Raw genomic sequence first — 11,457 nt, forward strand, 5'->3', positions numbered from 1 at the left:
TTCAGTTTCTTCCTTTATAAAGGAAGGCATAGGGAAGAGTTTGATACTTTACTCTCCAGTCCTTCAAACAGAGGAGGCATCAATCAAGGGTTGAGTTAGCAGTTTGATGATGAATTTAGTAGAAGTGATGAGTTTATCCTTATGAATCCCTCCTAAAATGTGATACTGAATTTGCAGAGTCCACTAACAACCCTATTGCTATATTATCCCCATTTTACAGTTGAGGAAGCAGGCAGAGGTTAAGTGGCTTGCCCAGCGTCACACAGCTAGTAAATATCTAAAGAATGGATCTGAATTTACATATTCCTGATTTTAGATCCCATGCTCTATTCACTGCACCATCAGTTACCTTTTGAATAGGGATTCTCACTGTGGAGACAAAGTCACAGAGAAGAATAGCATTTTAGGAAGGAAGCAGCTTCAGAGTCTGAATTCTGGAAACAGAGAAGAAAGGTGACTATGGATTCAAGAGAGAAGTACTGTCATCAATAGTCAAACTGCCAAGAGGAGAAAACCCAGAAAGCCTAGCTAAGCAATTGCAGCTTACTGGGCAATTCATATGAAAAAGGTCCAGGAGTTTTGTTAAAGCTCAATAGTGGTCAAATGGCTACTTGTAGCAGCTCCAAAACAATGAAGTTGTAGGAAAGGTATTGTGTCCAGAATGAGGGAAGTGAGTTTCACTTTGCTCTGCTTTGGTTAGATCATATCTAGAGCATCATGCTCACTTCCAGACAAGTACAGTTAGGGACCTTGAGGGTATGTTGTGCAAGGGTCAGTTGAAGGAACCTGGAATGTTAAATTTATATATTTATAAAACAAACCAAACTTAAAGGAGACAGGATTGCTATTTCCAGGTATTTGAAGGGCTGTCACAGGGAAGAGGGATTAGATGTGTTCTATCTGGCACCATGGGCAGAATTAGGAGCTTCAGAGAAGCAGATTTCAGTTTCACATATGGAACAATTTCTTAATAATTAGAGCTGTCTCTATAGAATGGCTTATCATGATAGGTAATGGGGCCCCTTCACTTGAGTGTTTCAAGCCGAGGCTAGACAACCACTTGTCTTCTCAGAAAGAAAAGTATGGAATGGGATTTAGTGCTTGTAGACTTTAGAGATATCTAATCCTACTCCCTCATTTTACAGAGAAGGAAGCGGGTCAGGAAGGGGGGGGGGATTCACCCAGTCGCATTGTGGCTAGTCAATGGCAGAGCCAGGATTTAACTCTTAATCCAGAGGCTTTTCCCTCTCTCCTATTCTGCTTCTTCTTTAATGCCAAAGGCACAAAAGACCTGTAGACATAATCAGGCTCGCTCTCTGGCAGAGGTGCATGTTCACACACATAAAACACATTCATGTAGATTGTAAGAAGGTTACAGTGACACTCTCTCCCATCACCTTTTGGGTCACGTTTTCCTTTCTAATTAGTGTCTGGCTGGGTAATCCTGGAAAAATGGGCTTCCATGTAGGACCTCCGTAGGGACCTAGCCAAGGATGGATGTCTAAGTGTTCAACTTACATCCCTGTGAGTGTGTGACTGTGTGTGTATGTGTGTGCGCGCGCGTGTGCGTTTGTAGGTGCACTCAAGAGTTAGTATAAACCTAGGCTCAGACACCCCCAGTCCAGCCCTTCCCTTCTTCCCTTTCCCCAGAACCTGACCGAATCGCCCCTCCCCCTCCTGGTCCTGTTCTCCGGTAAACCTCCTGCCCCTACCCCCTCCCTTCCCCTTCTGCTCCTTTCCTCTCCTCCCTTCTCTCCCCTCCCCTCTTCTCCACTCCTCTCTTCCTCTCCCCTCCTTTCCTCTCTTCTTCTCCACGGGTGCAGTTGGCTAGAAGCTCTCTGAGACGTCTGCAGAGCGGCAACGCCAGGAATTGGCCCAGCCGGGTGGGGGAAAGCGCTGGCTGCGGAGGTGGGGGGGGGGGCTCCCCAGGCGGGACAATCTTTTCTCAGCCTTCTGGACCCCCGTCCCGTCCTGCTCCCTATTCCTCTAATCTGCCTGCCATTCGTTCCCCCTCCTTTCCGAAATCTGCCTTCCTCTCCCCACCCCCTCCTTTTTTTTTTTTTTTTTTTTTTTTTGGCTTTGGCTTTGGCTTTGGCTCTTGACTTACGTTTGTCTGTTCTGTGGGAAGGGCGTTTCTGGATCTGAAACCATTGGGGGTTTGCTCCCAGGGTGAGAAGTTGGGGGCAGCTGGGCTGTCGGGTGGCTCTGAGTGTCGCAGGATCGGGGCTTGGCTCCGGGTGGGGGAAGCTGGGAGATGCTTGGAGTGTGTCCTGAGGCACTAGGGACAAGCAGGATGGGGATTTCTTCTCTGTGTGTATTTGGGCTGGGAAGGGGGGGGCACTTCAGGACGCTGGGAATGCGGGAGTGGGAGCCTCAGAGGGGCTGCAGTAGTTTAGAATCCCCCCAATTAGCAGTTTGTGTGTGTGTGTGTGTGTGTGTGTGTGTGTGTGTTGTGTGTGCCTGTGTCTGTCTAATGTCTGCGTTTCTGCCAGGGTTATAGCCAAGTATCTCTTCCCCTCCTTCCCCTCCCCATCCCTTGTATGTTTCTGTGTCCACACAGGTCTGTCAGCGTGTGTATAAGCACGTCACCTGTCCCACTGTTGTTAGATAGCCTGATGGAGAAGTGAGGAAGGAGGGTGTGTATGTTTGAGGGGGGGTGGACTGGGAGAGGTGGTTTGCAGGATAAGCTCTGGTGCTAGTCACATTCCTCTCTTTCCTTGGTTTCTCAGGGGCAGTTTGGGGCAAGCCAGCTTGGGTGGAGAGAGCACCATGGAACCTCTCTTCCTGGACCCATTCTGGGAGAATTTCTATGGAAACCGCCTGTTCAACAACTTCTCCCTCCCAAATGGGAGCCAAGTGCCTCCTCACCTGCTGATCAATGTGACCCAGGACACCTTTCTGCCCATTGGCCTCAAGGTCACGATAGTTGTTGTCTACCTGGCTGTGTTTATAGGGGGTCTGCTGGGAAACTGCCTTGTCATGTATGTCATCATCAGGTAGGTGGGCTCTTGGTCCTCCGAAACATGTCGTAATCAGATGGGCTTCTGCCCCTTCTTTGAACCTACCAGCACCCTGTAGTTGTAGAGATAGAGAGGTGATGGTATTGGAGCTGGGATTACCAGTTTCTTGTTACTCTTTATGGCATTTTCAGGGGATGAGTGGTAGGGCTCTCTATGGAGGAACACATATCTTTGGTATAATCTGCCCCATTGACCCCTTGGGGGAGGAGAAAAAGCTGTGGCCCAGGTTTCTGGAACTTGGCTTCAGGAGCAGACTGAGAAAGAAGGTCTGGCTATGAGATCCTCTGAGAAAATTGGCTACTGTGGCCCCTGAGGGGCTAGGTCACTGTCTGTGGCCTGGATGGAAGGAAAGCCTGTGGAGTTTAGATTTCAGAAAGTCCTGGGCCACTTGAGGCCTGCCTAAATAAAAGGAGGAAAACCCTGGTGGGAAGAGAGGGTATTGTCTATCCCTAGGATTAGGAATTTAGGGCCATGCTCCATCCCTCAGTGGAAATGGATGGTGCCTTCTCCTAAACCAGGCCCTGAAGTCCAGTGTTGGGGAGCTCTAGGGCTTGGGTCGTGGATGTTTCTCCTCCTCTCTTCCCCCATTCCTGAAAAACTCTCCTTTGTCCATTTTTCCTATGCCCAATCTGTAATTTTTCATTAAGACAATTTAATTCAACATAGATTTATTGAATATGCCTGTGTGTCCAGCCCTAAGTTTGGCATTGTATATGAGATAAATAATATATATCCTCATGGAAGTCAATCTGGCAGGGCCATAGTATGTATAGCTTAGTGAGTTATGGCTTGATTTAGGCCTTGAAGGATGGATAGGATAAAGGAGAGGTCATTTAAAAGATATTTGTGAGGAGAATAACATGAGCAAAAGGGTGCAGGCAAGACTGATCTTGATATTAATCTAACAGTGATAGATTGTTGGAGGGAGAGAGGGCAGAAACAATCTGGGAGCTGGTGTTATATTGTCTTGTTTTCCTCCAGAAAGCATCTTTGAACCTTTGGTGCATCATCATAGGTGCAAACAAAAGGGATATATTGAAGAGTGCTAGATCTGTAGAATCACACGAGTTCAAACCCTCCCCCCAACATGAGTTATTTTATTTTGGGCAGGGCACTTGCCCTTACTTAGCCATAAGTGAATAAGAAATATGTAACCTGGAAGTAATATATAAAATGAGGATAACAATAGTTAGTGGTGAAAGTATCTTAACTGTAAAAATACTACAGAAATGGGAGTTGTGATGACTTATGATGATTGAGCAGTATGGTACAGTAGATTGGGTGCCTAGTATTCTTTCTAATCTCTAACTTGTGCTTAGACCAACCATATGATCTTTGAAATCTCTATCAATGCTGTTTTAGTCTAGGTTGATTATCAGAGGATGGACAGTTTTAGAGATAAAAGGGTCATAGTTCATCATTTTACAGAAAAGGAAACTCAAGTCTGAGAGGCAAAGTGACCTGCCTAATGTCACAGAGGTACTAAGTGGTAGAACTGGAATTTGAACCCATGTCTTCTGACTCTAACTTGTCCTCGATGTCCTTCCTTGATCTGGACAGGACAGCCTGGAACTCTCCTGGGAAAGGGATCCAGAGTGAAGCATTTTAGAGACTAAGGATGCTATTTTTATCTTTTTCATCCTCCCTCAATGTTGGGATGGAAAAAATGAACCTACATCCTGGATTTAAATAGACAGGAAAGGTGAAAAACTCTTCAGAAACATTGATGCACAAGAAATGAGAAGTCCAAGAAGGCATAGTGACAACCTGTCCAGGACAATAAAGCTGAAATAGCAAAGGAACATAGCCGATATTCCTTATTGCCTGCCCCCCCATCCATTAGTATTACTACCATAATTATCTCTGCCATTACCATCACCATGGCTACAATCTTCACTGCCATCTCCCTCTCTACCAATACTGTCACCACCATCCCCGCTGCCATCACCATGGTTACCATCATCACCATAGCTGCCATTGCTACCACTGCCATTGCTGCCCTGTATTGACATCTATAATGATTGTCATCTCTAACGCGCTCCTCCATCTATCACAGTTGTTGTCTCTATTGCTTTCATCATCCGAATCATCATCTGTATCATCGTCTGTATCGCCATCATCATCACTCTCATCATCTCTGCTGTCAACCTCACCAGTGCTGCCATCACCAAGCAGCGTATGACCAAGAGGGAGAGCGTATACCAATCATCCAAATGACCTTGGGAGGTTAGGTCTCTGGAAGCCACAGGATTATTGTTAGGGTCTAGAAGGAGTGTGGAGGGATGGGGATAATTGGTCGTCTATTCAGATATCCATCTGAATCACAGCCACGTGCAGGACTCTTCACTTCGGAATGCAGGCTATGATGGGAAAGCCTAGGTTGGGTCCCTTTTCTGGGGGTAGGTTGAGTGGTCAGAGCCTGAGGCTACTGTTCTTCACTCCCTCCTCCACCCCCTGCATCCCCTGTTGTCTCCACAGGAATCTGAAAAGTCTGATGATCATTATCATGAATTTAATTTCCCCCCATCTCTCTGTATCTCCTCTGCCCTCCTCACAGACACACAAAGATGAAGACAGCCACAAATATTTACATCTTTAACTTGGCACTGGCAGATGCCCTGGTTCTATTGACTCTGCCCTTCCAGGGCACCGACGTTCTCTTGGGCTACTGGCCATTTGGAAATGTGCTGTGCAAGACAGTCATCGTCATTGACTACTACAACATGTTCACCAGCACCTTCACTCTGACCGCCATGAGTGTGGACCGCTACATTGCCATCTGCCACCCAGTCCGGGCTCTGGACATCCGCACCCCCAACAAGGCCAAGGCTGTCAATGTTGGCATCTGGGCCCTGGCTTCACTCATTGGGGTTCCTGTCACGGTCATGGGCTCAGCCCAGATGGATGATGATGGTCAGTGCATGTGCTGGTTTTGGGTGTAGTGGGCAGACACCATCACCCCTTTGAGGGCAAACTCATCCTTCCTCTGGGGAAGGGTGCCCAGATCTGTAATCTGTAAAAAAAGACAGACCCATGCAGATTACTGACTCTTTTGCTTTGGGGAAAGGAGACTAGACCATCATACTTCTAGAGCAGGGATTCTTAACATTCTTTTGTATCAGGGAATACATTAACAATCTGGCAAAAGCTATGAACCCTTTCTTAGAATAATGTTTTCTAAAAATCATAAGCAAAGGAATTGCTGGATTTCAATTAGAGATGAGTAAAAATAGAGATGTAATTTTTTTCTCATCCAATTAGAATGGTCCCCTTGAAATTTTCCCCCAAACCCCTTGGTGGCAGACTTCAGGTTAAGAATCTCTGCTTTAGAGAAAGTTGACTATACCCTGGGCAAATCAATGAGCATTTCTGTGCCTCAGTCTGCAAAAGAATGGGAATTATACTTAGTGACTTTCTAGGATCCATTCCAGCTTGAAATCTGTGACCCTAAGTCGTTTTACCTTTCTGGGTCTCATTTTTTTCATCTGTTAAATGAAGGAATTGGACTAGATGATTTCTAAGGTTACTTTCAATTCTATATGATCCTATGACATGAGGGAAGCCAAACCATCTTGATCATTCATTCTTCTGTCAACCAGTGACCAGACCTAATATCCCTCTGAGAGAGGGCAGACCCGGACCTTACATTCCCTTGTAGAGGTGGGGGGAGATTGGGGCTATAGATAGGATCCATATTTAGAGTTGGAGGGCTGGGGCAGATCTGGTGACCCAGCTCCAACTGGGACCCTTCCCCATGTGGGGGGCCCAGTGTCTGGGGCCAGGGGGGAAGCTGTGGCCATCCTGGTCTCCATGCTTGTTTTATTTCTCTTGACAGAGATCGAGTGCCTGCTGGAGTACCCCACTCCTGAGAATTATTGGCGCCCTGTGTTTGGGGTCTGTGTCTTCCTCTTCTCTTTCGTGATCCCCGTCCTCATTATCTCAGCCTGCTACAGCCTCATGATCCGGAGGCTTCGCAGTGTCCGAGTCCTCTCCGGCTCCAGAGAGAAGGATCGCAACCTGCGGCGCATCACTCGACTGGTCCTGGTGGTAGTGGCCGTGTTTGTGGGGTGCTGGACCCCTGTCCAGGTGTTTGTGCTGGCTCAGGACCTGGGGGTTCAGCTGGCCAGTGGAGCTGCAGTGGCTGCCCTGCACTTCTGCATCGTCCTGGGCTACGCCAACAGTGGCCTGAATCCCATCCTCTATGCTTTCCTGGATGAAAATTTCAAGGCTTGTTTCCGTAAATTTTGCTGTGCGTCCTCCCTGCGCCGCGAGCTGCAGGTGTCTGACCGCGTGCGGAGCATTGCCAAGGATGTGGCATTTGCCTGTAAGACTTCAGAAACTGCCCCCAGGCCCGCATGACTAGGCGTGGAACTCCCCATAATGCCCACCAGCCCCCAAACGCCATCCACACCTAACACGGAGCTCACACAAGTAACTGCCCTGTAGTGGGGCTCTTTTCAGACTCCGTGATGGGCACAAGGAACACTTGTGGGGCTGGAGACCGTCAGGACGGCTTTGTGACTGTGACCCCGAGAGGCTGTGTCCTCTGAGCCACCAAACCTGGGGAGGAAGTCCCCGTGCAAACAGACCTACAATAAGGGCTGTTTCTGTGAGCGGTCACAGCTGAACCAAAACGCGCCTTCCTGATATGGTGAGACAAAGAGCAATGGGGAGGAAACTGTCTCTGAAGGGCGTCTGGCCCTCAGACTTACACACACACACACACACCCATGTAGATACACAGAGACTCTCTGAAACAGTCATCCAGGCACAGAAACACACAATTTCGAGCACAGAGAGCATGGACACACATGGACACCCCGTAAGCACACTGCTGGGATGTAGGGATATGGCCGTGGTCTTACAGAAGGAGGAGGACTGGCTGCAGGATTTGTGATTTACTTTTTACCTTTCGGGGAGGGGAGAGAAAGACCTGATGCCTCCGAATGGTGCTTCTGTCATCCCATGTGCTCTCTTTGATGCTATTCCCTGGACCTCGCTGCCACAGGATGCCTGATTACACATCCATAGACTGGGCCCCTTGCTCAGCTTTGCCAATCCTGCTTTTTGTAGAAAATGAGAGCAGCTGAACTTGAGGATTTTGAAGGTTCTTTCCAACTCTGACATCCTATTACCGTGTTCCACAATTCTGTCTCCTTTGGGATGGAAGGGGGAACCTTGATGGAAGGGCTAGGGCATAAGTGAATAAGGTGGCACAAGTGTGCCAAAGCTGGGCGGACTCTGGGAGAGTTCTAGCTGGCCTTTGGGTTGGCCCCTGGGAGCTGCTGGCACTTGCTCCCTTTGGCCCAGACTTTCAATTCTCCATTTACCCGGATTAGGTCACCCGTGAGAGGAAGGAGTGCCTTGTCGTTGCCCTGATTCCATGTTATGATGTTTTCTTGGAGTGAACAACAGCCAGCAGGGCAGGACAAACTGAGAGTCTCATGGACCTAGGAGCCCTGGATGTGCTCTCTAGGTGCCCAAACATTTCTTCTGACTCCTCAGCCGGAGAGCTGATCATGTTCCTTTGTGTTTGCTGATGCTTTGCTACACTGCCCTTTGCAACCCACTTTATGCATGGGGAAAGAGCCCGTGCTTCTGATTTCTGGGGTTCTTTTCCTCCATAGGATATGCCCCTCACTCATTACACACTAAAGACTTCTGTGACTGACCCGTGGCTTGCCATGGTGTCCAAGCCCACCAGTAATGTTGTCCATCCTTACTGGCAAGGCACAGAAGGGCTCTTACACTATTTTAAAGCTTGGGTCAAATTTATTTAGTTCTCTTTCCTCAGCAATGTGAGGGGGAAAATGGTGATTTCTCAGTGGTGATTTAATTCAAAAGAAGAGAAATTTGTCCAATGAACAGAAGATCTCACACCAAGGTGCTTGGCACATGCCAGATGATTGATTGATTTGAGCTAGATAGAAACCTTAGAAACTTATCTAGTTCAACCCCCCTGAAACTGAGGTGAAGGGACCTCTGGAGATATCCCTGTAGCTGCTAAATTCTTGTAAAGAATAAAGAATTCTGTTCTTTCTGCGATGACCTGGATACCTCCAGGAAGAGAGACTAAATGCTTTAATATTTGTTAGCTGCTAAATCTCTATACACCCTAAAGTGCTCGCGTGGCTTCAGTGTTTTTCTTGCTCTTGAATCTATAACCAGAAAGGCAGCCAGTGCCTTTAGTGTTCTCCCTGTTCTCTGATTCAGACTGCCTTCGAGGATTTGTCTCTAAATGTGTGCAGTGGGTGAAGAATAGACCTCCATTAGGTCTGAGTTGGACTTTAAAATATATCCGATTGATCCAGACCATCAAGAACCATGGCCTTTTTACATTTCTGTGATAGGAGGGAGAAGGACTAGGAAGGAACAGAACTGCTTGTGCTATGTAATGTTTTTCTCTTTCTCTGCTGATTAATGTCTGTCTCTTCAGCTTTATGATTCTCTGTAGTGTCTCTGGGGGCCAATTTCTGGGGTTACTGATGACTAGAATGTGTTTGAAATGGAGTAAAATAAGAAAATAAGTTTATGATGCTGTGCCATTGGGAAAGGGGTGGGTGTAGTGAGGGCTGCTTGGAGCCAGAGCTACAGAGATGGTCCTAGGAGCTCCATAAGACTACTATGGTGCCAACAGCATCCTCATCAGTTGGCATGGTGCTCCAATAAAATTCACTCTGGGCTTTCCATAGCCCTCATTGTGAATCCACAGTTGGTGAAGCTGCCAACATTTCTTTCCTGTAGCTGAACTATTGGATTAATGATAACTTATTCCATCCTCATCATCCCTTCCACTTTATAAAAGCTGCAAGTCTCTGTTCCAAAATGTATATTTTTGAAACAGAAAAACCTCCACATAATCAATTAAAACAACAGTGATAGCCCCAGTCCTTTTTTGTGAGGAGATAGCATGTGTCTTACTGGGGATTTAATCAAAAGAATGATAACTTAGGGAGTGATTTGCCACCTCCTAATGTGGCAGTAGTTCTGGGTAATAAGAATAAGAGCTCCCATTTCTATTGAGCTTTAAGGTTTACAAAGCACTTTCCTCACAGCAATGCTTGTGAGCTTATATAGTAGTAGTATCCCCATTTTACAGATGAGGAAACCAAAACTCAGGGAGGTGAAATGATTTACATGTTGTGACACTACTTAATGGTAAAATTAGAATTTGAACCCAGGACTTCTAATTCTAGAGATGAATGCCTCCCTCTGTCTTTCCCTCCTCCTTCCCTTCCTTTGCCCCCTCACTCCTTTCCTTCCTTCCTTCCTTCCTCCCTACTTCCTTCCTTTCTCCTTCTATCCCTCTCCCCTCCCTCTCTTCCTTTCTCCCTCTCCTTCTCTCCTTCTCTCTCTTCCTTCCTACTTCCCTCCTTCCGTTCCTTCCTCCTCTTTTCCTCCCTCTTTCTGTTTTTCCTTCGTCTTCTTTTTTGTTTCTTCCTCCCTCTTTTATTTCCTCCTTCCTTCCTTCCTTTCTTCCTTCCTTCCTTCTTTCCTTCCTTCCCTCCTTCCTTCTTCTCTTCTTTTTCCTTCCTTCCTTCCTCCCTACTTTCCTTCTTTCCCTCCTCCCTACCTTCCTTCCTTCCTTCCCTCCTCCCTATCTTCCTTTCCCCCTTTCATCCTTCCCTCTCTTTCTTCCTTTCTGTCTTCTTTCCTTTGTCCCTCCTTTTCTCCCTCCTTTCCTCTCTCCCTCCCTCCCTTCCTGCCTTTCTTTTTTCAAGCATAGCATAGTGTATTAGACATTAGTCTTGAAGTCACTAAGTCAATAAATGTTTAAGTGCCTACCATATGCCAGGCACTATGCTAAGTGCTGGGGATACAAAAAGAGGCAAAAAGATAGCCCTTGCCTTCAAGGAATTTGAAGTGTAATGGCTCTAGAAGACCTAAGTTCAAATTCCACCTCAAGACAAAACTTCTCTGTGCCTCAGTTTACTCATCTGCAAAGTGGTAGAGCTTGAACTAGATGCCTCTAAGGTCCCTTCAGCTCTAAATCTATGATCCTATGATTCGGATGCCATATCATAGGTATCTGACAGTATCTGTGACATTCCACAACACTATTCCCTCACTTCTCTAATGAAAGGAAGGAGGTAAACTGCCTCATTATTTTTCTCTGGAGCCAGTCTTGGTCCCTATAATTACACAGCATTCCAGTTTGTTATATTATTATTTCCTTTTATGTTATCATTGTATACATTTTCCCCTAGTTCTGATTACTTTATTCTGTACCAGTTCATATAAGTCTTTGCACGTTTCTCTGACTTCCTCAAATTTGTTGTTTCTTATGGCCTAATGGTATTCCTTTATGTTCATGTACCTATTTATTCATTCTCCAGTGCACTTTGTAATTCTTTGCTACAACAAAAGCATTACTATGAATATTTTGATATGTATACAGGACCTTTGTTTTTGTTCTTCACCTCCCTGGGGTATATGC

The 11,457-nt window shown here is 46.5% G+C and overlaps 1 protein-coding gene across 2 annotated transcripts; it reads left to right on the plus strand.

Moving 5' to 3' along the window:
* Positions 1 to 1,776: 1,776 nt before the first annotated feature.
* OPRL1 (opioid related nociceptin receptor 1) lies at positions 1,777 to 10,315 on the plus strand. Of its 2 annotated transcripts, none has more exons than XM_003757551.3 (4): positions 1,777 to 1,908; positions 2,730 to 2,996; positions 5,578 to 5,933; positions 6,856 to 10,315. In XM_003757551.3, the coding sequence occupies exons 2-4, from the start codon at positions 2,770 to 2,772 to the stop codon at positions 7,377 to 7,379; spliced, it is 1,107 nt and encodes a 368-aa protein (XP_003757599.1). In that variant the 5' UTR covers positions 1,777 to 1,908; positions 2,730 to 2,769; the 3' UTR covers positions 7,380 to 10,315. The 2 variants fall into 2 exon arrangements, with proteins under 2 accessions (XP_003757599.1, XP_031807701.1); XM_031951841.1 differs by having other exon boundaries at positions 1,777 to 1,883.
* The last annotated feature ends 1,142 nt before the right edge of the window (positions 10,316 to 11,457 follow it).

The sequence above is a fragment of the Sarcophilus harrisii genome, chromosome 2, assembly GCF_902635505.1.
Source record: "Sarcophilus harrisii chromosome 2, mSarHar1.11, whole genome shotgun sequence".
NCBI lineage: Eukaryota > Metazoa > Chordata > Mammalia > Dasyuromorphia > Dasyuridae > Sarcophilus > Sarcophilus harrisii.